The sequence below is a fragment of the Tyto alba genome, unplaced genomic scaffold (genome assembly GCF_018691265.1).
Source record: "Tyto alba isolate M040663 unplaced genomic scaffold, T.alba_DEE_v4.0 Super-Scaffold_20000042, whole genome shotgun sequence".
Lineage (NCBI taxonomy): Eukaryota > Metazoa > Chordata > Aves > Strigiformes > Tytonidae > Tyto > Tyto alba.
The window spans coordinates 9,819,155-9,844,801 of record NW_024881293.1 but is presented as its reverse complement, the minus strand read 5'-3'; the positions used below and the strand labels follow the sequence as shown (position 1 = coordinate 9,844,801).

The 25,647-nt window shown below is 60.0% G+C and overlaps 1 protein-coding gene across 5 annotated transcripts; it reads left to right on the top strand.

Moving 5' to 3' along the window:
- The first annotated feature begins 2,237 nt into the window (after window positions 1-2,237).
- On the top strand, window positions 2,238-6,459 carry C2CD4C (C2 calcium dependent domain containing 4C). Of its 5 annotated transcripts, none has more exons than XM_042794377.1 (2): window positions 2,238-2,268; window positions 2,691-6,459. In XM_042794377.1, the coding sequence occupies exon 2, from the start codon at window positions 2,710-2,712 to the stop codon at window positions 3,967-3,969; it is 1,260 nt and encodes a 419-aa protein (XP_042650311.1). In that variant the 5' UTR covers window positions 2,238-2,268; window positions 2,691-2,709; the 3' UTR covers window positions 3,970-6,459. The 5 variants fall into 5 exon arrangements, with proteins under 5 accessions (XP_042650311.1, XP_042650310.1, XP_042650312.1 ...); XM_042794376.1 differs by having other exon boundaries at window positions 2,264-2,313; XM_042794378.1 differs by having other exon boundaries at window positions 2,265-2,309.
- Window positions 6,460-25,647: the final 19,188 nt, after the last annotated feature.

Genomic DNA, 25,647 nt, shown 5'->3' with positions numbered 1-25,647 from the left:
CAGCTCCACGTCACGCTCTGGGGAGGCAGCTCTGGAACCCCGAGAGCTGTCCCCTCCTGCCACCCTGCACTGCCTGGATCCACGGAGAGCCCTGAATGAGGGGGAGACCAGCAAGGAAAGGCACCCCTCCCAGCTCCATGCTACTGCGTGCTGAGCGAGGGTCCAGAGCCCAGTTTGGAGGCCCTGTGAATCTTGTTTTCTGGGAGTGTTTGCCCTCTGCCCGTTGCTGTTTCGGGTCCAGCAGTGGCCATGGCAGCGCAGTGCTGCAGGTGAGTGCGGGTGTTTGGCAGCCCCATGCCTGCGCTGCTGGGAAGGGGTGTCCATGGCACCCCGCTGTCCCCGAGGTGCCGGAGGTGTGAGCGCCCGTGCCAGCACCTGCTTCGAGCGCAGGGTCTCTCCTGCCATCCCTTCGCTGGGAACCGGGGCATTTGGGACCCTGGCATCTCTGCCCCACCACTGCAGCTCCTGTCCTGCCTCAAGCCTGGAAGCCTTGCCCCGAGCTGAGCCCAGGCAAGCTCATCGCAGGCAGCAGGCAGCTCTGAGCACTCTGCTCCCCTCCGTGCCCCAGAGATGGTTGGCCACAAGCTGAGCGGGCAGTGCTGGCCCAGCCCCAGCGCACTTTGTTATCTTAAGGGAACTCAACCATTTCTGCACCTTGTTTACCCACCGTTGTGCAGGGTGGAGGAAAGGCAAACACCAGCCTTTTGTTCACCATCCTGCCCCTCCTGTGAGCCTCGTCCTCCTCTCCAAGGCTCCATCTGCCCTCTTCCTCCTCGCAGGATCCAGGATTCAGCACTCTGCAGTGCAGAACCCAGTGTCCAGCCAGGACACCACTGTCCCCCATCTCCACTGCTGCCCCTGGTACATCCCTGCCCAGAACCCTCCAGGTCCTGGCTTGTTCCTGCTCCCCAAGTGCCCCATTTGAAGGGTCCTAGCACCTCTTTGCAGGTCCACTCCAGTGCCAGCAAGGGGCAGCTGTGCCTAAGGGCCCACTGCCGGTGGGGGTCTGCTGTTGGCCTGAGCCACTGCTCCCAGCCAGGCAGAGCAATGTGCCAAAAAAGTTCATAAATCAGAACACTCGCCCTGCCAGGGAGCACCAGCTCACTGCTGGGAGAGGCCTGGGAGCAGCAGGCAGAGGGCACGTGGCGAAACCGGTGCGTGCAGGGAGAAGGGAGGGAGATTTGCTTCCCAAGTGGGAGAAGAGTCGTTCCCCCAGGCCCTGGGGACCTTCTCTCTTGCCACCTTTCTCAGGCGTCAGCAGAGCTGGCTGCTGGCCCTTGGTCTGGCTCAGCATGGCTGGACATCTCTTTTTATCACCTCTGCATCAGGATGCAGAGGAAGCCGAGGCCTCCCACCTCTCACAGTCGCCGCCCGGCTGCAGCAGCCCTTGCAGAAGGAGGTCACAGCGCCAGGCTCCTCTTCCTGGTGCTCCCTCCAGGGGTGACGGTGCCTTCCCTGCAGCCTGACGCATCCGCAGGGCAGCAGCCAGGAGGGAACAGCTGCCGGCCCCCATCCGTGCTGCCAAACTGCTCGGTGCATCCCCGTCCCCAAGGCTGTAAATCCATGTGGTACCTGGGCTGATCACCCTGCTTCAAGTCCCCTGCTGACCAGTAGCACTGGGGCCTGCAGTGATGCTGCCTGGATCCTCCTGACACTTTGCCCCCGGTGCCCCGCAGCACTGCCTGGGCCGTATCCTGCCCCAGCACTGTCCCCACAAGGTGCTGGTGAGATGGGTGACATGTGGCACTGCCTTCCCTCTCCCCTCCAGCCACGGTATTAAACTACTCAATCCCTGAGCTCCGAGCCGCCATGGAGCGCTGCAGGCTTTGTCCAGCGCTTTGGTGAGCTCCGAGGATCGGAGGGGAGAGCGGGCATAGCTCGGGGCCGGGGGGAACGGCCCCGGCCCGCCGGCCTCGGACCCCGGTCGCGCTCAGGGCAGGGGGGCACTGGGGGGGCCACGGGGCTGCTGCCGCCCCGCTCCCGTCCTCATCCCGGCTCAGGGTCCCCCCGCTCCTGGTCCCATCCCAGTCCCGGCGCTCCCGTGGGCATACGGCCGGGTGTCCCGGGGCCGGGCCCCCGCACCCCCCGAGCATCCACACCCCGGGGCCGCTCGGTCCAGCCCCGGCGCGGGAAATGCGGGGGCGCCGCGCTCGGAGGATTACGGCGGCGGCGCGGGAAGGAGCGGGGCCGCCGCCGCCGTATAAAAGCGCGTCCGCGCCCGCCCCGCCCGGTGCTGCGGCGGCGGCGGCGGCGGCGGCTCCGCTCCAGGTGCGGCGGCTCCCGGCAACTTCCCGCTCGCGGCGGCGCCGGTCGGTCTGTCCGTCCGTCGGTCGGTCGGTCCGGGGATCGCGTCGCGGCCGCCCCGTCCCGTCCCATCGCTCGGGGCCGGCGGGTGCGCGTCCCTCGGGTGCGCGTCCCTCGGCGCGGCCGGTTCCTTCCCGTTCCCCCCGGGCTGGCGGGTCCCGGTGCCCATCGGCGTGGCCAGTTCCTTCCCGTCCCCCCCGGGCTGGCGGGTCCCCGTGTCCCTCGGTGCGGCCGGTTCCTTCCCGTTCTTGTCCCCATCCCCACGGGCTCGCGGGTCCTGGTATCTCATGTCCAGGCTGACCCCCCCCCCCCCCCCCCCCCCCCCCCCCCCGCCCCTGCCAGTGCCCAGCCCCCGGTGACAGCGTTGCCCCTCGGGTCTCTTCCAGCCCCGCACCCGGCGGCAACATGTGGCTCCTGGAGCGGCTGCGTGGCGTGGCGGAGAATGGCGGGTCCCGGGGTGCGGGGCCGGAGGAGTCCCCACGGGGATCCCGCTACAGCAACGTCCTCACCCCTGACAAGATCCCTGACTTCTTCATCCCACCCAAGCTGAGCGCAGCACCCACTGAGGCCGAGGGCCCCGAACCCCCCGCAGCACCTGCCCTGGGCCCCTCGGCCTCAGAGCAGGACCTGGCTGGGCGCAAGCCCCCACGCAGCCCCCGGCCATCCAGCCGGCCCCGGTCACGGGCTGCCGGCCAGCACATCATCCAGATCGAGAGCGCCGAGGACTGGACGGCCGAGGGGGGCTTCGGCACCAACGTGGACCCTCAGGCACAGACCGCCATGTCGCTGCCCTACGTGCCCAAGGCGCAGACCTCCTACGGCTTTGCCACGCTGGTGGAGAGCCCCCACACGCGGCGCAAAGAGTCGCTCTTCCACAGCGAGCACAGCAGCCTCTGCCCCTCGCCGGCCACCTCGCCCAGTGCCCAGCGCAGAGCCAAGCTCAACGGTGACAGCGGGCCGCGGGCGCCCACTGACCTGGGCGCAGCCCTCATGCACCCCGGCCGCTACTTCAGCGGCGGCGAGAGCGACACGTGCTCCTCGGCAGAGTCCTCGCCCTTCGGCTCCCCGCTGCTCTCCCGCTCTGTCTCCCTGCTGAAGATCTTCAGCCAGGAGAGCCAGTCTAAGGTCATCAAGCTGAAGCACTCGGTGGCCCGCAACAGCTCCCTGTCCACCGACGACAGCTCAGCTGACACCAGCCCCAGCGCCCAGCGCCGCGCCCGGAGTGCCCCGGCCGGGGGGCAGCCGCCCACCGCCCTGCTGCCGCTGGACAGGCCGCCGGGCCGCGACCGGGAGCACAGCCTGCGGCTGAGCCGGGGCGGGAGCCTGCGCCTGGCTGCTGAGTACGACCCCTCCAACGCCCGGCTGCGTGTGCGGCTTGTCTCTGCCGAGGACCTCTACGACGCCCTCGTTGACCTGCGCAGCATCAACTGCTGCGTCTCGCTGTGCCTCAACCCCGGGAAGCTGCAGAAGCAGCGCAGCACCATCGTCAAGAACAGCCGCAACCCCGTCTTCAACGAGGACTTCTTCTTCGATGGGCTGGGCCTTGGCCACGCCAGGAAGATGTCCCTGAAGCTCAAGGTGGTCAACAAGGGCAGCAGCCTTAAGCGGGACACGCTGCTGGGGGAGAAGGAGCTGCCGCTCACCACCCTCCTGTCCTGCTTGTAGGTGCTTGCTGCCAGCCCCGCAGGGAGCTGCCTGCCCGTGGGGCTGGGGCGAGGCGGGGGGGCCGGCCCCGTCCTGTCCCCTGGCCCCACTGGAGGGGGGCTTTGAAGGGCCCCTCAGAGGAGGGATGGGGCCGTGGCGGAGCGTGGGGGCCCCCGGGGGTGGCACTGCCGTGGGGCTCTGCCAGCACCAGCCCTCCTGCGGCAGGGTGGGCAGGGCCGGCGGCCGCAGCCTCTCCCCTCTGCTCCCCCCCCTGCTCCCTCCCGAGGCTGCATCTCCTGGAGCCCAGCAGGAAGCGGGCAGCCACCAGCCCCATCTCCACTGGGAAGGATGGATGTCACCTGCTGGGCTCTTCCCTCTCTGGTGCCCGTGGTCTCCAGCTGGCCGGCACGAAGGTTGGAGGTGGGTAGATCTCTGTAGCATACTTCCTGCCACCTCTCAAAGCCTCAGCTGCTGGAGTCTGGTGACAGTGTTGATCTCAGCTTTAATTTAAAAGACAAGTGTCTAGTCTTGGAAACTGCAGAGAAAATACTGCAGAGGTGACCCAAGAATGGGTCAAGGGAGGTGACCCTGGGGGATGAGTCAGGTTTGTGGTTTTTGAGCCTTTCCTGGACTCTTCCCAGCCCTGTGGGACTGCACAGATGTGCAAGCTGGCTTGGTCCAACACCTGCAGACCCTCGGGACACCCTCCCTGCCCACCCCTAGCAGTGTCCCCCACCGCCGAGCCCCTGCGGGAAACTGCTCATGGGGCTTCTGGGGCTTTGGGTTTGCTGAAATCCAGGAGGCTGCCCGTGCCTGTCCCCTGCCCGCAGGAGGGAGGTGCCAGGGGCTGGTACTGCCATGGGGGGGCCTGGCACCCCTCTCCCTGGGCACATGGGTGCTCCTGGGCAGTGTCCCAACAGACGTGCTTGCTGAGAAAAGCCGAGGTGACAGGAGTGGCCCTCCCAGAGTGCTGGTGATCTGGCTGGCACTGGGGACACTCCGAGGTGTCGCTGGGTAGGGGGGCAGGCTGGGGCCCTCATACCCTCTGCCCTCCCTCGCCTGTGGGGGCTTGTGCATGGCTGCACCCCCTGGGCAGGAGGGACATGTCCCATGGGGCCACCGAGCCCCTGTGCCCAGCAGGACCCCACTCCCCAAAGGGACTGGCCTGGCTTTGCAGTTTCCCTTTGGGGTGGAGTGGGGGGCTCCCACCCCTCTCCATCCCTCCCTGCCATCCCAGTTGGCCGGCTGGAGGCACCGGGAGTGGGGGAAATGCCGTCTGGAGCATTTCTGCAGGTGGATCAAACAGACACCTTGTTGTTTGGTGTGGTGTTACCCATTGCATCGGGCTCTGCATGTTTCTGGGGAAGGGAGCAAAATTCGCAGTGCTCCTGTCCCTGCCCGTTGCAGCACACATGGACACACACGCACACACGTGTCCCTCTGTGTTAACCTCTGTTGGTGGCAGTTGATGTTCCTTCCTTGTCCTTTGCAGCAGATGGCAGATTTCAGTGTTGGCTATTTATATCCGAGGCTGATCTTTCCCAGCGTGTTTTACTTCTGTCTGTAAATATGTTTCAGGTACGCAAGGCATGGTTCTGATAAGTGCAGTGTTTGCATGTCAAGGGGATTTAGGGTGATCGTAGCTGTTTATTGAGCTTGTGTCTGAAAACAAACTGTGCAGGACGTAAGGAGCAAACAAGTTCCTCCTTTGCGGGGGGCTTCCCACCTGAGGCTTCCCACCGCTACCCTAGGAGCCAACGTGGGGGACACTCGTGGGCCCCGAGTGCCCAGGCTTGCCCTGGGGGCTCTGGGGAGGGTGGGACAAGGAGATGGGCCACGTCCCTGGGCTGGGGGCGAACATCCTGCCCCTGAGCGGACCCGGGGCAGGAAGGGGACCCTTCCAGTCCCCTGCAGTCCCTGGGGTGCTGAGGTCCCCAGGGTGCTGCGCCTGCAAGGGGCTGGTGGGAGCCGGGTGCTGCTGGGGGGGAGGGAGCCAGCAGGCTGCCAGGGGAGGGGGAACAGGAGCTGGGCAAAGATTTTGGTGCTCTATGAGAGGGTTGGGAAGTGGCGCATCCCCCACAGCAGAGCTGTCTGCCTTTGGGTTTGGGGAAGGGGGATGCTGAGAGCAGGCCCCTGAGCTTCTCCTTGGGTTGGGGCTGGCCCTGGGGCGAGACTCAAGGGCCTGGGGGCTTGTTCTGTCCCATCCCCCCCAGCCTGTCCCAGGGTCCCTCGTGGGAGTTGAGTGGTGTGTGACTGTCCACCGAGCCCTGGGATGTGCTGCTGTGAGCCCTGCTCCCGTGATGGGAGGGTGGACGGTGTGGGAGCCGGGACTGTGGCCTGGCTGGGTCTTTCTTCCCCTGTAGCTATTTTCTACTGTTCTTGCTTTGATATTTCTGTGGCTGGATTTAATGATGCATTTCTGGAGTGATAAAATATATTAATACCTGAATTGAATGTTTGTTTACAGATTACTTCCCCTTTTTAGTGCAATAAAGTAATTTCTAAAACAGATGCAGGTGGTGCCCTGGCTCCTAGTTTCCCTGAGGCATTCTCTTTGCTTTTCATTGCTGTGGCTGTGGCATCCCCCGGGGCCCTGTTATCTTCCCTGCCAGTTCCCTGTGCCGTGGAGGGGTGGGGGGAGCAGAGCTGGGACCCTGGGACTGCCCAGCCATGGAGCAGCGACTACTCTTCTGGGTGGTGTTGCCCTTTCCCAGCAGCCTCGCAGGGGCTCAAAGCATTTCAGAAGCTTTTCCCTGATGCTGCTGACCTGCCACAGGGTGAGGAGGGAGCAAATCTCCTGGGGAGAAGAGGGAATGTGGGAAAAGGGGCTGTTCCTGCTCAGGGGGGAGCTGGGGCTGTCCTGGCTGGGGCAGAGCTGAGCCAGGGTATTGCCTGTGTGGGGATGGGGCTGCGGCGAGGGAGAGCCCCTTCCCGTGCTCCCCTGAGTCCTTCCTCCTCCTCACCAGCTCCCCCAGCCTGGCCCCTGTGCTCCTTCCCAGCAGAGCTGGTGATTAAGGATATGATGATGTTTTTGTGCTCTCCGTCAGCAGCGGGCTGCGTGGGCTGGAGAGCTGCCCTCGTGGGGGGCTAGGGACTCCAGGAGACCCCTGGGGGGGCTTTTTGGGGCACAGCTGAGCTCTGGCCCCATGCCAGCACAAGGGTGGAAGCCCTCCCTGCTGCTCTCTGAGCTTCACAGCCCTTTTTCACTCAAAATGATGGCATCTTGGGCCAGCTCCTGCACAGCAGTGGTGATCTGCTCCAGCAGCGTTTTGGTATGAAAACAAACCCAACAGTTTCTTCCCAGCTGTGCCCCCGCCACGGTGCTGCTGGGATGCGTCTCCCAAATGCTCTGTGCTGTGAGCAGTGTGGGTGTCGGATGAACTGCTCTCAGGGCATCCCCTGGACTGTTTCCCTCCCCTGTCCCTCTGGGGAGCATCCCCCTCCCGGCTGTCAGTGTTCAGCAGATTACCCTGTTTTTTTCCCCACCTTCCATTTCCAAATCTGCTTTTAACCAGATGCTGCTGAAGAAAAGAGGGAGGTTTGTCTGTTACCTAAATGCCATTTTTCTAATTTCCACCATTCTAATAATTTGTCATTTTTGGTAGAAATAAAGGCTGGGAGCAGTAAACAGATCCACCCTCCCTCCTCCTGCCCCCACAGGGGCAGAGAAAGCAGCGTGGCGAGAGCTTGGCAGGTGCCAATAATTTAAGTAGTGCTTTTTCTAGAGGTGTAAAGCTACAGCAGTTAGCAATAAAATGAGGCTGATTAAGTTAGTCTGAACTAGAGTGGATGGGGTCAGCCTGAACACACGAAAAATCCCTGGAAAGTGTTCAACATTCAACGCACTGGAAGCAGTCAGAGGGGTGGAGAGGGGCATCTTGTGGGGGAAGATTTAACTCTGAATTTGTAATCAAGTAACTGTGGGAAGGAAATGTAGCTGCTTCTCTGCACCCTGGGCTAGACCTGGGATGGTCAGGGTCGGGGTCGGGCTGAGATGAGCCTCTGAATTGGAAGATGCTGGTGGTGGCCTGGGGGGGAGCAGGGGGATGTGTGCCCTCTCCACGACGCAGCCCCTCAGGACGGAGGATGCCCAGCTGAAGCGCGGCTGTTGGAGGTGGCCAGGTGAGAGCCCGAGGCTGAGGGCAGCTCTGCCCATCGCTGGCCGTGCCCACGCTGAGGGGTGTTCGAGCCCTGGGAGCTTTCCCCTGCATGAGGGGCTCTATGCCCGGGGGTCCCAGGCCACCACAGACGCACGAGGGTTGTGCTGGGGGATGGCATGGCGCACATTTGGGCAGCAGGACCCATGCAGGAAACCGAGCCAGGGGGAGATGGCTAGATGCGGAGAAGCTGCTGCCTCCTTCACCCTTATCTCCAGAGCAAGATTCACCTGGGTGAAACACGCACACACCTTGGCTATTTTTAGTCCTGTGTTCCCACAATGCAAGGACTCAACTTCTGAGAAAATTGCCTGGAGCTCATTTATCTGCATGCATGATGGCTGGAGAGGGAGGGAGAGGGCAAATTAGGGGCTCAATTTCATACGGGGCACGCGGCAGGGCCAGGGCTCCCCAGGGAGGCCCATGGGGCTGTCCCCACGGAGGATACCCTGCCCCGTCCCCTGGCCACACTCTCCTCAGCCGGTGCTCAGGGAGCCTTGGCAGTGGCTGGGGCCGGAGCAGCTTTTGGCTGAGTGCGTCTGCAATGGCTGCTTCTCCTCCTCAGATTTTTGGGCACTGTTGGGGCTAGGGGAGCCTCGAGTGCCACCCCGGGCAGATCCAGCCCAGCCATGTCCCTCCCCTCTTTGACCCAGCTGCTGATTTACCGTTTTGGTCAGAAAAAAACATCTTCCCGTTGCCTGGCAACCCTCGGCCACCCAGTCCAGTGGTGGGTGCGGGGAGGGGGGGTGCTCCATGGCGGGGGGTTCTCCCCTGCGCGCAGCCCCCGCCATGCCAGGGGTGAGGGGCCGCGGGGGCTGCTCTGTGCCGGTGGTGGGCATGGCAAGCGCAAAGCCACCGCAGCGTTTCCCGTGCTGGGGGTCCACACTGCCACGCGTGGGGGGCACGCTCACCTTGGTGGGGTCCCTGCTGTGTCTGAGGTGCGACCCCCCCGCCCTCCACGGGCACAGCCTGCTGCCTCCCAGCGCGATGGTTCCTGCGGGATGTGATTCACTCGGCCAGCAAACAGACAACCGCCTCGGGCCGTCAGACGGCACAGAAAAACCTCCGTGGCCAGGAAAACCCGGCTCCCACCCGGGGCGGGACCCGTGGCCACAGCTGCCCTGCGGCACGCAGGTGAGCCCCGCGCTGGCAGCAGCCGGCCCTGCAGCCCCCCCCCCCGCTCCTGGGGCAGGCGTGGAGGCAGTGAAACGGCCCCCGTCCCCATCACTGGGGTGTGGGGGCTGCTCAGGGGGGTCCTGCTCCGGGCCTCTGACGTGTGGCCCTGGCCAGTGGGACACGCTGCGTGCAGGACCCCGTGTGCGGCGTGCGGAACCGAGTGTGTGGGACTGGGTGTGGGGTGTGTGGGATCGGATGTGTGGGGGTGTGGTGTGGTGTGCTAGACCGGGCGTGCAGGTATGTGGGCGTGTGAGTGTGTGGGACCGGGTGTGTGGGATCGGGTGTGGGGGTGTGGGGGTGTGCGGGACCAGGTGTGTGGCACCGGGTGTGCAGTGTGCGGGTGTGCAGTGCGTGGGTGTGCAGGACCGGGTGTGCAGAAGTGGCGAGCACGCCCCAGGCAGCGCTGGCTGCACGCGAGCATCAGCCTCCCCCGGCATGGACGCTCCTTTGCTTTATTGCAACCATTTGTCTTCCATGGCAGCATGTCTGTTTTAAAGGCGAGAGGAGAGACTCCCACTGTTACTGGGAGGAAAACAGAATTTAATTGAATCCCACAATCCCTTGTAGTCACATCAGGCGAGAGAGAAAGCCAGAGGAGAGCGATTCCCCCTCACGCTACTCCTGGGTTCCTGCACCCTGGACCAGGCACTGGCTGTGCCCCCCAGCCAGCAGTCCGTGCTCCTCCCGGGGACACAGACCCCCCAGGCTGGGGGACCTGGGGCTCTGCTGGGAGCAGGGATGACCTGCGGCTCCTTGTCAGCCCCGCGGCACTTGGCAGTTCACTAAAAGTCAGCGCTGCTGCCAGGGTGTCCCCAGGGTTGGCGGCGCTGCCTGTCACTGCTAGCTCCAGGGTGCATGCTCCATGAATTTTGCTTTTCCATCTGAGCTTTGCTCTCCTACTTTGAGGCTGGCAATCCAACAAGGACCTGGGCCTAGATTCTGTCTCTGTAGCCAGGGAAAGGCAGCGAGCAGAGAGCAAGCACCGCCCTGGACTCTCCCTCCCCATCTTCTCTGGCAGAGGAGAAATGAATGCAAGCCCCTGGGGCTGGCATAGGCTTGGCTCAGGCCCGGGGCTGGCGTATGGAGTGCGTGAGACCACAGGGCTACAAGGATGGATGAGGGCAGAGGCTGCTTTGCACTGTGAGGGATCTCTCCTTGCCTCTCCTCTCTGTCTCCAGTGACCCGCTCTTCACTAGCTGCCTACTGGAGTTGTAAATGCTGCCTTTAACATGTTTGCAAAATGCCTAAAGCATCAAATAGGCTCAGGTGGGAGGGAAAAAAAATGGCATAAACAAAGCAGACAGGAGGATTTGTTAAACACTAGCAACTGCCGGCAAACACTTTAATATCAGTGCAGACGGGTGTCAGTTGGGGCATTTGGGGCCACGGGCTGGCACCCGCGCAGGGCAGGTCTGGCTGAGCCCTGGGGGCTGTGCTGCAGGGGGGTCCTGCTGCGGCGGGGGCACCCGGCGGGACTCGGGGAGCCGGGGTGGGGAAGGGCTGGGAGATACTCTGGGTGCTGGCTGGAGCAGAGCTCCACGTCTCACCCCGGTTCCCCAGCCGGACCCTAAGCCCTGGGCAAGGGGACAGGGCTGCATCTCCCTCCCTCAGCTCGCCCAGCGCAGCGGGAGCCCCGCAGCCTGTCGGGGCCGTTCAGCTCCGTGGGACCACGTCTGCCATCACGGCCGAGCCCGCCGCAGGAGCTCGTCTGGCATTGCCATGGTAATGGAGATAAGGGCCCGCTGCCAGGCGGGGAGCAGGCAGGGCAGGGAGCTCGGGCAGGCTGAGCTCACCACAGGCACCGCCGGCCACGCTGCTCTGTGCTGGGGCAGCACCGGGAGCCCCAGCCCGGGGCCTGTCATGCTGACAGCCCCTGCCTGAGCCCCTCGACAGCCTGGATGGCAGCAAGCTTGTCCTTGCTGTGGGTGAAACTCTCAACACCCCTCGCACCTGCAACAAAGCCAGAGGTTGCACTGAGCAATACATAAAAATATATATTCAAAACCTCAGATCTCACTGCTGCCAGGTTATAATTAATTCCTATTTGCAGCTCAGTCCAATTTCCCTCACACAGCTCCCAATTCAATCCAATTGCCATATGAGATTTCTGTAATCACTAATCTTATCAAGCACATCAGTGTGAAGTGAGAACACTGCAATTAGCAGGAACAGGAGCAGCAGGTGAGCTGCCACTTGGCGAGTATTTATTTCACCTGTGCCAGGGGAGGACATGTGCTTGGTCCAGTGCTTGCTGGGGCTGTCCCTTGCCCCCCCCAGGCAGGATGGGATGCTCGGGGGGGCTGAGGCCGCGGCAATGCCAGAGTCACTGAGCACCAGCATCTCCTGGGAGGTCCCCAGGCAGCACGGTCAGGCCATGCAGCCAGCCAGCCTCTGCTGGGGGCGGAGGGGCTTGTCTCTCCTGGCCCTCCATCACCAGGGTGCTGCCAGGGGAGTCAAGAAACCCAGAGAAGATGCTGGCAAAGCGTCCATAAACAGTGCTGCCTGCACCTCAGCTTGTCACAGGGGCAGGAGCTGAAGCATCAGCCTTAATTCTGGGTTTCCTGACCTCTCTTGCCATTGCTCCCGGCTCTGTCCCAGCCCCGTCTGGGTGCCCCTTGCTGAGCTTGGTCTTTAGGGGCAGGGGGAGAGCTGCCGCTAGCCCCAGCACCAGCAAAGCATCACCCTCCTCTTGGCAGCTCTTGCTCTGCAGGGTCAGGGGAGAGGCAGCTTCTGTTCCCCGTCCTGGTCCGGGCAGCACAGGAAGGACTTGTTGGAGGGACACAAGCTGCGCACCCCACGCAGTGTGAGCACCCGCGTTACCGCAGCCAAGCTGCGCAGGGGATGCCCTGTTGCCCCAAACCCTCTCAGCGGGCTCAGGCAACCAGGGTATAAACCTGCAGGAGATCCCACTCCAAGCTGCCACTCAGGGACTGACGCGTTTTTTTTGCGGACAATCTGTTCCCCTCCCACCGCCACTGGCCACCAGCCCGCAGCGTCTCCTGGCAGAGGTGTCGGGCAGTGGGAGCAGGTCTGGCCGATTCCCTGAAAGCCCCCGGGTGCTGTGGAGCCAGGCTGGGCCGAGCCGGCAGCTCCCTGCCAGTCTGTGGTGGCAGCGGGGTCACTGTCTGCGGTGACAAACCCCGGGGCCAGCCAAGCCTGCCAAGCGGCCGCTGGGACCAGGGGGGAGCCCCCAGCCCTCTCAGACCCTCCTCCGGATCAGGCAGGCGATCTTCAGTTGGGATGGACAGGGCTCATGCGGCTCAGCTCAGGAGCAGCCAAATTATCTGTGGTTTTTGCACAGCACGGTGAGGCTGGGGGTGCCTCAGCCACCAGCACCCCCAATGCCAAACATCCCCAGGGCACAGGGAGGAGGCTCAGGCAGCCCCGAGCTGTGCCGCGCTGGGAGAGCATCGCCACGCACCCATCCCTGCGCATGTGGGTGCCCCCCCGATGGCACACGGCGGGGGGCGGTGGGTCCCCACCCTCGCCGCAGCTGTAGCATCCGTGGGGTGGTGTTGCACGGGCACCTACCAAAATCTCTCGCTTCGCCACCCCCAGCCGTCTGTCGCTGCTGACACTCACCGACAGGAATAAACTCCAACACCTACCATATGCTTTGCTACTTCTGCTGCCTGCGCTCGCTTGTTACTATAAATTTCCGAAGCCAGGGCTGCCTCTGCGCGGGGCGGCTGGCGGGTCGTGCCCCGGCAGCGAGGAGACGCCGGGGTTTCTGGCATCCCTGCAGCAGATAATCTCTGCCCTTTGGCAGGCTCAGCCCTGCTCTGGGAGGAACCGCTGCTTCCCACGCAGCACCGGTGCCAGTGCTTGTCCAGGGCAGGACTGGCTGCTGGTGGCTTGGGTGCTGGTGGGGCCGGCTGGTCCCATCTTGCAAAGGAGCTCAGTATGCCGGCGATGCGGCCCTTCCATGGCAGGATCCGGCCCCTCCGTGCTCTGCCCTGGGCACTGCACTGCTGGCTCACCGCGTGCTGTCACACCTCAACAGGCACCAACAATGCGCCTGCCCAGGCGGTGCCACCGAGCCTTTGTCCTGTGGCCCTGGCCGGCGTCAGCCCGCGCCGGAGCTGGATGCGGCATCTGGAGCCGTGCTCGCCTGGCCTGGAGCGGGGCACCAACTGTGCGGTCTGGCCCCTGAGTCCTTCACTGGGATGGGGATGCAAACCAGTGTGACAGCTCCAGGTTCTGCTGGTGGGAGCTGCATCCCCAGGACTGTCCCAAAGGAAAACCAGAGGGAAGGGCGCAGCGAGTGGCTGTCAGTGTGTCCCTCCTGGCCATAGGGGCTGGAGGGTCCTGTGCAGGGACAGTCACTGCCCTGCCCTGACAGGAGGGAGATTTAATCTCCGCGTAAATACGCTGGGCAGAGCCAGTGTCTTCCCTGCTCTCAGAGCTGCTCCGTATGTTTAATGATCCCTGCAGTTGGGAAAATTCAACTTGCTTAAAGCCTGGATGCATCTCAGCGCATCCTCCAGGCGCCGGCTCTGGTGATGCCACAAGCAACAGAAAGAGCTTTATGGCAGAGCTTGGGTGGGCTCAGCCCATGCCCGTCCGGCCACTTCGCACCAGCACCGCACCCCCCTGCGCCAAGGAAGCACCCGGGGCTGGGCGGGGGGACGAGGACGCCTGGGTGCGTGAGCAGGGCCAAGCAATGGCTGCCTACCTCCCCGTGGCATCCCTCATCCTGCATGTAGTTTTAATTGTTCCATGCGGCTTTGATTCCTAGTTTTAATTGCAGCCTAACGAGGCCAGGGCAGCAGGAGAGGAAAACATCAAGCTTAAGGGAAACAAATCGGGAGAGAAAAGAACATTTTCTGGTGACTAATAGGTCCGTGGCTCGGCGCGTGTGTGTTTGCCTGCCACAGTGAGGGACGTTGCCAGAGCGAGGAGGAGAGGGGATTTCTTCCACGCATTTGGCAAGTCAAGCCATGAGGTGTGGCGTGAGGAGAGCAGATTTTTCCTGGTCCAGTGCTGTTTCCACATTATTTTTAACCCCCATTGCACAAAAGCTGCCCCCTCCTGCAGTAAACAGAGTGGATTTTGCTTGCTTGCACAGGCAGGGTAAGGGCTAAATCATCTAATGGTAACAGATGGGCCCATTTACACACCGTGCTGGTCTCCCCAGAGGAAATCGAGACTAATTCAGTGCGGAGGAAAGGAGGAGAGTTTCTGGCGCTGTCACCCAGAGCCCTGGGGCAGCCACCACCCCGACCGAGTGCTCCCACACAGGGCGAGGAAAGGGCAGGTTGGGGCGAGAGCGGTGCTGGGGATCCCCAAACATGAGCTGGATTCCCCGGGGAGGCTGCGGGCCCTTCCCCCCGGGACACCCTGGGCTCCCCAGCCTGGGCTGCAGGGCCCAGCAGTGGGGAACTGAGCCCGGTGCCCCCAACAGCCTCCGCTCAGGGGTGGACGGGGTCCCTTCATGGACTGGCACTGGGGAAGCTTTGCTGTCCCACCAAAGGATGTCGAGGACAGCCCCGCGGGCAGGCTGGATGGGGCAGATGAGGGAGGCTGGGGACAGGGACAGGGATATGGGGATGGGGGCAAGGATGTGGGGATGGGGACAAGGATGTAGGAATGGGGACAGGGATGTGGGGTGGGGACAGGGAGGATGGGGACAGGGACAAGGATGTGGGGACGAGGACACTCTGGCACAGCTCAACACTGTCCCAGACCTCCACCCTGCTCAGCACAATCCTTCACCTCATCCTGTGCTGCAGGGGCCACTTCTGCTGATGGGGTGGCCCCCTGGGCATTTGTGCAGCTCCAGCACAGCTGCCTGGGGTGTTCTCCCCACAGCAGTGAGGGCTGGGATCTTGTTACCAAGCTCTTTGACTTTGAGCAGCTTGGAAACCGGCACTTGCTAATAAGACAAAAAGAATGACAGCAAATAAGCCCAGCCGCAGGAATGTGGCCTTCTCATCCAGCATTTTTTATTCCCCCACCTTCTCCCCCTTCCCTCCTTTGCCAATGGACTGAAGCCACTGTAATAAAATTATTAAATAAAAAAATAAGCTGTAGCCCCCACCTCGATGCGGCAACCATGGAAACTGGATCAAGGGGACACCTGTACATTTCCATTCTGGGCTCCTGCTATCTGAATATACAGAGGAGCGCTAATTAAAAATCCAGCGTGAGTGGCAGGCAGAGGGAAGGAGCTGGGCCCAGGAGAAGGGGTGAGTGGCTTGGAGGCACGGCACACTGGTGGGCATGGGGACGGGCCTCACCAGGTCTCCAGCGAGCCTCAAACGCCACCCCACGCTTCCATCTCCCTCCGGCTCCTGGGTGATGAGCAGGTGCTCGCCGGCTGAAAGCTGCAGCACTGATGAGGTAACCTTGGCCCCGCTGCAGCCCTCGGCGCCGAGGGGCCCTGAGGATCCCATCCCATCCCTGGGGGTGATGTCCAATGGGGCAGGGCAGAGCCGGGCCATGGGGCCAGCAGGTCTGAGTCTTTGCCTCATGCCAGGAGGAGTCATGCTCCTGCGCCGTGGTGCCAGATCCTGCCAGGGCACTGGAGCAACAGGGGGAAGGGGGAGCATTCCTAGCGGCGCCTGCTCCTGTCCCCATCCCACAGGACAGCCCCATGTGGGCGCCAGGAGCCACATCATCCCCATTTCCACACCTGGTCCCCCCACAGCCCAGGGCGGGAGGGCAGTGGGTGGCAGCGCAGGGGCGAACCCAAGTGCAAGATCTTGCACCTCCCATGGGGAGGGCGAAGGCTGGGGGGGGGATGCCAGCCTGCACCAGCTGCCTCCCACCACCAGCACCACCAGCACGACCCCATCACCAGGCAGGCAGCTCCTGCATCCCCCCTGCTCCAGCCTGGCCCGGGCAACGGTGCTCTGGAGGCCTGCGGGATGCCCAAGAGACGGGCTGCTCTCCGTCCCCTGCCACATGCCCTGGCGCTTGTGCTTTATTTTAGGTTTTTCACCATTTCACCAGGAGGAAGCTCTCTGATCTGGCACGTGAGCACTCAGGAGGAAAATGCTGTGTTTAACCTGCAGGTTTATTTTTACCGACAGCAAATGGCAGCGCCTGGAACATTCCCCTGCTTGAAGTTGATTTTTGCTGAAGCTTAGTTTTAGTCATTGTTGTCTAAACCTGTCATCTCCACATTTATCCAATGGAAAAAGTCATGGAGCTCAGCTCCAAGATTTCAGTGGCTGCAGAGCCAGTGCCTGGTGCCCACGGGAAGGTCGGGGCAGCCCCCAGTTCCCACTGGCAGAAACCCCCAGCTGCAGGGAGAGCGGCCCCGCGCCTGCACAGGGGACACGGCCCCGAAGGCCACTGCTGCGGCGCTTCCTGGGGCTGCTGGAGGGCAAAAGCTTTTCCTCTCATCAGAGCAGGCATCAGGCCGTCATCTTCCTGCGGGAGGCAAGCAGAGTGCTGAAACCTTCTGATTGCTGACAGAGGGGTCTCAAATCGCTCCCCAAGTATCCTTCCCAGCCTGAGCCAAAAGCGGAGCTGGCTCCATCACCCGCAGGGGCTCACGTGACAGGGATGGCTGGAGCAGGAGCCAGGGCTCTCTGGTTGCTCTGCTGGGTAATTTTCCCAGTAGACTGCTCGTTTTCTCTGACCAAGCTGCGGAGAATGACTGGGTATGCTCAACAGGAGACATTCCTCCTCCTTGGCCCTTCTCCACCCATCAGGCCATCCCAACCTGCCGAGACGAGAAAGCCACTGCAATGTGCAGTGTTGTGGTAGTGCAAGGGGGTCTGCACCATCCCGCAGCTCTGAGCCCCCCGTGCCAGCAGCACCAGCTGTGCAAATGCACCGCACTGGCTGAACCAGCAGCTCCCACCGAGTGGGTCGTCCCGTGGGGCTCCGGCATCAGGGGCTCGACTTGGGCAGGCGAGCTGCCTGTCCCTGCTCGCTGCCAGCCCTGCAGCCAGCTCAACTTTGTGGAGAAGAAAATTTTCTGTTTCCATGGGAACCAGAGGAGGAAAGTTTCTGGGGCTGTGGCTGGGATTGTGCCAGCCGGACGAAGCAGCGGGACTCCAGAGCTGTCTGTGTCCCCTCTCTGCTCCCAGGGGAAGGGAGGTACCCGGCTACCAGCCCCACTGCCCGCGCCCCGAGAGGTGCCCCCCTGGCGAGGCGTGAGCCAGGGCTCCTCGTCTCCCCCTCCCGCGCTGTGTCAGATGTGATCTGACATTTAGCTCTGCAGCTCGGTGCGTGGAGATGCAGTGATAGTTCTAATCTGCTTTTCTCCTCCTCACACTCTCCCTGGAGGCAAAAGCTCCTGCTGGGTGCGCAGGGGGGCTCTGGCAGCCCAACAAGGAGAGCACCAGCAGCACCATGATTTGGGTCTGGAGGGTCCAGAGGGTTCAGAGGGTCCCAGCAGCACCGTGCCCTCCTTGCTGCACCCCCCCGTCATGCAGCAGCTGGCTGGCAGGGCCTGCATGCCCGCAGTGGTAGAAATTCAGGGCTGTTTCAGACCACCCCAGGCTCCCCTTCCTCCTCCTACCTCCACTGTCCCAGCCCTAGCTGCACCCAGGACGTGCAGGCTGGTGGCAACGAGGGCAGCATCTCCCCAGCGAAGGGGCTGCTGGCACCCGGACACCTCCGCGCTGTGCCACTGGCAGCACAGGCACTGCGGGGACATCGAGGCCCTGGTGCCCTGTGCTGCCCCAGGGGCTGAAGCTCCTCGGGGACGTCCCAAGGCAAGGACGGGCATGGCAGTGCCCCAGGCACAGCCAACACCCCCCACGTCCAGACGGCCATGGCTGCTTGCCACCCTGACCGCTGGCCCCGCCACCCCACGCCACTGCACCCCCTTTCCCGGCTGCAGCTGCGGGGTGTCAGAGCCACCCTGCCCTCTGGATGGGGATGCCCTGTGAGCCCCCATCTCCCTCTCCCAGTGGCTCAGCTCCAGTTAGCAAGGCCCCTATTATTTTTTTCCGCTCAGCAGCTCTCATCAGCATCAAACTGGCAGCGTGCGGTGCAGGATGGAGTCTGAGCTGCTGGGAGTGGAGGATGGGAGTTGAGGTGCTGGGATCAGTCTGCTAATGAGCCCAGGTGCCCACAGGGCCGAGCCCTGGCCCCACAGCCATGCCAGGGTGGGAACGATCCCCCAAAGAATGAAAGCTCTGTCCTGGCATCCCTCCCTTTGCCATCGGGTCCCACAGCGCCAGGTCACAGACGGGTCCCAGCGCCCTCCTCTCCCGCAGCATTTGGAGCAGATTTGGGATCCTGCCTTGAGCCCCCGTGCCTGGCTGGGCCTGAAGTGCGCAGCCGTGCAAGGGCACAGGCAGAGCAGGCATGCCAGGCGATGCGAGCCTGGCCACCGGCCGCAGACCGGGCTCAGGGGGGACTCAGCCACCCTCGCTGCTCCTCTCCTGCCTGGGCAGCAGAACCCTCCACCCACTGCAGGTCCTGCAGGAGGCCAGGATACCCAGGACCCCCGAGGTCTGCCCCCTCCCCAGCCCCTGGAGATTGCCTGAAGCGGAGGGGTTAATGATGCATCCAGATGGAGCTGACCTTTCCATCTTTCCACCTTTCTGCTTCACCTTTGGCTCCCTTTTCCCTGCCATTATCTGCATGGATGCCTGTGGATTTAATTTCCATATTCATGGTGTTTTAATGACCCTGTAATATCTTTATGTTCTGCAATTAAATGTGGAATCTTTTCTTTCCTTCTGCAGATTAGCATCTGCATAGGATCATCTGTGGCATTTGAGCAAAGAAAGGGAAGGCTGTGGGGAGGGACACAGGGTTAATTAAACTTCAGAGAAAAGCAGGCTCCACTGCCAAATGTCCTTCTTACTTACCAGTGGGACTGGTGGAAGGTGGGGAGTGAACGGCTCTGGGCTGCCTGACAGGATGGCTGGGCCACTTTTGGGGCAGTTCCTGCAGGTGTTGGAGTGGCTTTAAGTTGTGCAAACACATGCAAGCATGCATGTACATGCTTGCACACGTGTGGCTCAAAATCTGCATCAAGATCCCTGCCACGGGGTGTAAACCACAACTTAACTGCTGCTGGTGTCACCCCAGTGCAGGAGGGGCTGTCTCCATCCCACCCCCCATGGGACCCTTCTCTAGCTCGTCTTGTGAGGCTCTCCACCATGCAGCATCCTGTCTGTCTGTCATCCAAAACTCAAAGGCAGATGGAGAGACAGACAGACAGACAGCATTCTGGAGGAGAGGTGCCACAGAGCAGAGCAGGGAGCTGTGGGCAGCCAGGGGCATGTGGGGGGCTGGAGGTGCTCCCCCATGCTTGCAGCAGCCTCCCAGGTCCACAAGCAGCTGGGGCAGCCAGCCTGACATCAGGGTTCCTCGGAGAAGCCATTAGAGCTCCTATCGCTCCATCTCCATTCCCAGGAGCTAATGGGCATCTCTGCCGCTGCACCATCCCCCTCCCGGGGATCGTAATTGGGTTTCAGCCCTGCAAGATGGATGGGGCTGTGCTGAGAGTGGAGCAGGGAGGAAAAGGAGGGGGCAGAGGCAGCTCTGAGTAGGACAGATACCCCTTGTCCCCCATCCACCTCCTGCCCCTCTGCTTGGCTGTGGGATGCTGCCAGCCCCAGACCTTATCAGAGGCGTTCCACCTCGCTTTGTGGGGTGACTGGGGACAGGCAGGTCCCAGCAGCACAGCTGGACATGGGCATCCTGAGGGAGCAGAACTGGGCTTGTGTCCAGGGGGTCTCGGCTCCTCCCTGATGGAAGACGGTGACAGCAGACAGCCCCACTGTGCTCCCTGCTTTGTGTTGCACCTCACAGCCTCCCCCTCCTCTCCCTTGGTCCTTTGAAGCTGCAGCTGTGAACAAGATGTTTGCAAGGGTGAGGCACAGGAGTGGAGTGTTTGGCGCATTGAATAAAGATGGGACTGAAAAACACCTTCTCGTGTGGCTGTTTGATGTGAAGGGCAGCGCTGAATTCATTAGGAGCGCTGCCAGGCGCGCTCTGCTACGGGAGACCCAGCCGCTGCCCGGGGAGTTGGAGCAAGACATGCTGCTGCCCCTCGGACGTGCCACCCCATGCACCAGCACACGCTCACGTGTGGGCACGCCGGTGCACGGCGGCCGTGCTGCGGCACACACGGGTGTGCGGGGCCCGAGAGCAGGGCAGCCACACGTGCTCCGTGTGCCAGCCAGCCCCACGCGTCCCAACAAACCGCAGTGGAGCTCCCTCCACCTCTGCAGGTGAATGCATCGCCTGCAGACCCCCAGCAGATAACCCACGCGTGCAGGGGCCCTCGCCCACACAACAAGCCCCCCACCCCTCCTGGGGGCCCTCATGCTCCCCCAATCTGCCGGGGGCAGATGAGGGGCTGGATGCAAGATGCGTATCAGGATGGAGGGGCACAGGGTGGCCGGCCAGCCGGCCCTGATCCCTTCTAGTCTTGCTGCTGCATCCTGCTGATCCAGAAGGATGCAGCATTTTATCATCCTGTAAGGCTGACAGACACCAGAATTAATGCGTTCCTCATCAGTGCTGCTTCATTTATCTCCCTCCTGGAGCTGCCAGCTCGGGGTGGCATGCATGCAGCCCCCCAAGCAGCATCTGAGGCTTCTCCCTTGGTAGTGGGGCAAAGGGGGGGTGTTCACAGGGGTGAGTGTGTGTGTGGGTGTATCCGGGAACACGTGCGTGTGCGTGCACATGTATAGGTGCGTGTGCACAGGCTGAGGGCTGGCACAGAAAGGCCTCAAGTCAAGTCAAGCCCCCCGGGTGGCTGGATGGCGGCTTCCTGGGGCCACACTGCCCCATGGCACAGGGCACACCGGGACCCAAGTCCAGGCAAAGCTGGCCTCCATGCATCCCTCATCAAGCACCTGCTTTTAATTGCTTGACACCAGCAAGAAACACTTGTGGGCAGAGCTAGTGAGGGAACAGTGAAGGGAGAGCATCCACTGCTGATTACAACTTTTTATTTCTGTGATTAGCCCCCAGCACCAAGGGGCTGCTCTAGAGAGCGAGTGGGGCTTGGCACTCCAGGACGGGGGCACCCCCAGAGCTTTTTTAAGGCACTTACACAAGGGGCTGACTTCTCCGCTGTGGCCAGGCACTGTGTGGAGCTGGGCAGTGGGATCGGAGGGGCACGAGCAGCCCTGTCCCTGCATCTGCACTGTCCCAAGGTAGGATGAAATGCTGCAGGGGAGGAGGGATAAACCAGGAGGACTTTGTAGTGTCTTGCCCTTTTTGGTGTGGTCTAAGATTCTTATCAGGCTTGTCCCACACCTCTTTTCTTCAGAAACCAGTTTGCAGTCAGATTCTGCTCACCAGGGCTATGCCTTGGGCTGAGGGAATCGGTGCTGGTGTGAGTGAAATTGGAGCAGGGACTTTGATGGCTCTGGATGCCTCTGTATCCATCTGTGTATGCACTAGCATACTTCTTCCCTGTTTTTCTTTGCAAGCAGCAGTTATAGTTGTTACTTACACAGCACTTCACTGCAGGCAATTAGGTAGGGAAATCATGGGGTAGGAACTTGCCCTCAGGGTATATTTCAAATACAAGAACTTCATCAGATGCAGGATCACTCCAGCAGCACCGAAACAAAGGGTCTGTTGGAGAGATTGGGGTCTGGAAAGGTCAAGAGAGTATTGCCTGATACGTCAGCAAGCTGACAGCATGTCCCTCTGTTGTTGCAGGAGAGGTTTTGTGCAGCTTTGCCATTCCCCTCGGCTCTAACTCCAGCCGTTATCACACCAGCAGAGTGTGCTAGGAAAAAGAAAATGTGCCTTGTCTATTTTCTTGGCGCTGGCCTTTTCAGAAAGTAGACATTTTGAAAGGATTTACCATCCCACGTCTGGTTTACTTGGCAGACCGTGTCGATGCGAAGGCTGTGTAACTGCAGACCCTTGACTGCTGTCAGGTTACATCTTCCTGCTTGTACCGGTGATGCCGTCCTATATCCCAGCCCATGGGATGGCAGCCTGGGTGTTACCTGGCTTGCAGGACTAATCGTTAGTATGCAAGCCTGGCAGCTGCACCAAATTTCCCACTCCCATGGCAACATCATAAAATCAATAGGCTGTTGAGAGGGTACTGAAGGTGAGTTTAGAAAGTTATTTGTTGTGGGAGGGAGGGAAGAGAAAATGCTATCCATTTGGCATGGGAATTCAGGCCAGATAATTCTGGAAGCTGTGAGCAGGGAGGCCGCAGCCTCACATTGGAGGTCTCTGCTCCAGACATTGTCTTTCCAAGATCTTGTAACTGTTGGAAAGACAAATTTTTGAATTGGACCAAGCTGCCGTGTCAGGGCTATGGTATTGCCAACTCTGGGAAGGATAAGCTCACCAGTAATTGGATTGAACATTACAGGGGCATTCCCCACAGGAAACTCATCACTGCATTGCAATTAAGAGCGAATGTCTACCCCACAAGAGAATCATTAGCACAGGGTCAGCAGGAATCCCGTTAAGACCTGATGGTGATTTCAGGGTGAGAGTGAGACTTGCTCCCCTATTACCAGGTACTGCCCTGAGGTACAAGATGACAGGATCAAAAGACACTGATTGTGTGATCCACGGGTTGAGGAAGCTTGAAAGGGAGAATGGTCTGTGTTTCACGAGCCCCTCCTGCAGGACCACTGAGATGAGCTCTGTAAGCCCAGCCTAACTTTTGTAAAGGGTTCTCAGGCACTGGTGGCTGATATAACCATCAGGTACAACAGTATCCTCTTATGTCTGTAGATACACGTATTTTTGTGACCCCCACAGAGACTGTTACATAATAAATATTTTGACTGTAAATGTAAATTAGTGGGTTGTGATGACTTGAAGTGGAGATCCATCAGAAGGGAGGGAGGGAGGATAATAGGTACCACAAGGGAAGTCAATAGCCATGGCATGTCACCTTACCCACCCACCCTGTCAACTGGCCTTACCCGGGTGGGCAGACTGCCTTAACTAACCTGGAAAAGAACGGTGTAACTTGTATGTGCTCAATAAATAGCTGTGGATGCTGAGAAGCCAGCATGTTTTAGAAGTACAAACACTCATCTGAGAGCCTAAACTAGTATGTTATTTGTGAGTAGCATAGCTCCATCTAGCATTCATGAAAACTGATGCTTCTCTAAAGCTTAATTCATAACGACTTTGTTATGTGTTAAAAGCTGTTCCTCTGTCTGTTAACAGCCACAACCAACAGGAAACCAAGCGTTTCTTTATAGTCAAAGCTTATGCATGCAGCTCTATCACCTCCTCTGCATCTAGACCATTCTTCACTCCACAGATGTCTGCCTTGCGGCAGGACACATCCCGACACAAACCTCTACTTTCCCTAGTCAGGGGTCAGTCCTTTCCCAATACTGATATAACTTTTTTCCTATCAAAATTACTTTCTGAACCCATGTAAACTTTTTTATATCTACAACCCCTTGTGGCTAAACACCCCATTGCTAAACACCCTGAACTGTATCAGGTGAAAAAGTATTTGCTGTTTGTCTCAGGGCAGTAAAGCTTTTCCAAGGAGAAGCATTGGTTACTAGGTAAAGCACAGGTGGAGGAGAGGAAGGAAGGCAGGACCTAGGCCCACCCGTTTTGCAGCTAAACTGACCCTGGATTTAGCAAAAGCCACTTCACCCTTCTGTGTTTTCTTATCTTGGACACAGAGCAGCAATTGTAAAACAGCGTGCTGCTGGAGTGTCGTGACTAACCACTTGCAAACACCTGGAGAGTCTAAGCCATCCTGTATTCTATTGCCTCTCAGGTGTTTTAAAGGTATTTTAAAATTTCAAAATACTGAATGTCAGGTGCTAAAATCTCTGGCTTGCTGTGCTGACACGGGGCTGCTCTGCAGCCTGGCACCTCTACTGGGCTGTGTGCTATCTGCAGAGTCTGGTGGTGGCTGCAGGATGGAGAATCTCTGCACCCGGTAATTCTGAGGACATACATTAACATACTGGGCAATGGAAGTATCTACCAAAAAGTGTTTCACCGCTCCCTCAGGGAAGTGCAGCCACTTGGAGAGATTCAGCCTGGTAGTTGTCACTGCAATCGTTAAATGGAGCAGCAGAAGTTGGCATGGACACTGCTCTGGGTCAGTAGAACTGAGCTCCTGGCACAGCACTCAAATAGTGAGTGGAGCTGGGAAATTGTCATGAAATACACCTGCTGCTGTGAATTTTTCCCTCCAAATGTTGGTGAGAGTGAAGCTTGCTTTGCAAGACCAAGGGAAAGCTCATGTCCAGGTGTGAACACGGATTCACAGAAGAGGCTGAAGCCTGGGGGCTTGGGCACGGCGACTCGCAGGTAACTGGGCCCCTGCACTGCCGGAGACGCTCCCGGAGACGCTCCCAGCCCCTGCTGGGTGTGCAGCAGGCCAGCAAGGCAGCTCCTGGAGCAGACTGAAAACAGGCAGAGGGCCTCAAAACTCATGCCACAGAGTAGTTCACTCTCCCCAGGTCTGCACCCCATATCCAGGTTTTGACTGGATTTTGACTTTTGTGGTGATAAAACACTTGGACGCGCTGTTGGGAGTGTCGTGGCTTAACCCCAGCCGGCAACTAAGCACCCCCAGTGGGATAGAGGAGAGAATCGAGGGGGGAAAAAAAAAGATCAAAACTCATGGGTGGAGATAAAGACTGTTTAATAGTACAAAAAAGGAAGAAAATAATAAAATGACAATAACAAAAGCATTAGAATATACAAATGATACACAATGCAATTGCTCACCACTCACTGACCAATGCCCAGCCAGTCCCTGAGCAGCAATCTGCCCCTCCCAGCCAACTCTCCCCAGTTTATGTACTGGGCATGACCTCATACGCTATGGAATATTCCTTTGGTCAGTTTGGGTCAGCTGTCCTGGCTGTGCCCCTCCAGCCTTCCTGCTGGTAGGGCATAAGCTGAAAAATTGGCTTGGTATAGAGGCTATTCAACAATAACTAAAGCATCAGTGAGTTATCAGCATTATTCTCATAGTAAATCCAAACCACAGCACTATACCAGCTACTAGGAAGTAAATGAACTCTATCACAGCCAAGTAGCAGTTTCTGTAGAAATTTCTCTGAAAGCTAGAGACAAGGTTACTTTTTTAATTGAATAGACAGCATCTGCAATCTGTTAGTCCTTTAAGAAGAGCTAGACAGCTCTCTGCAAGGGAATAAAGGCCTGTTGAAGTGTTCTGGTTGTCAGCTCAAGGGCCACCACCACTTCAGCAGCACTTGATAACACTTTGCTTCCCAAGCTCAAAAGCGTGAGCGAAACCCAACGCGGAGCAAATCGCCGGGTGCAGAGGCTGTTCCTGATGACTGAGCACCAGGAAAGCTGCCACGGGCACGGCTCCGCGCCTGGTCGCAGCCCCAGAGTCATCAGCTTGAGCTGATCAACGATCTGCTGATCGAATGGAGAGATCTGGCGGCAACAGGAGCCGCCAGCCGTGTTGGCGCAGTTGTTAGTGCCCAGCTTGGGGAGC

What these genes read in the sequence shown, in the direction of transcription:
- C2CD4C (XM_042794377.1), top strand. Translation starts at nt 2,710, where the DNA reads ATGTGGCTCCTGGAGCGGCTGCGTGGCGTGGCGGAGAATGGCGGGTCC.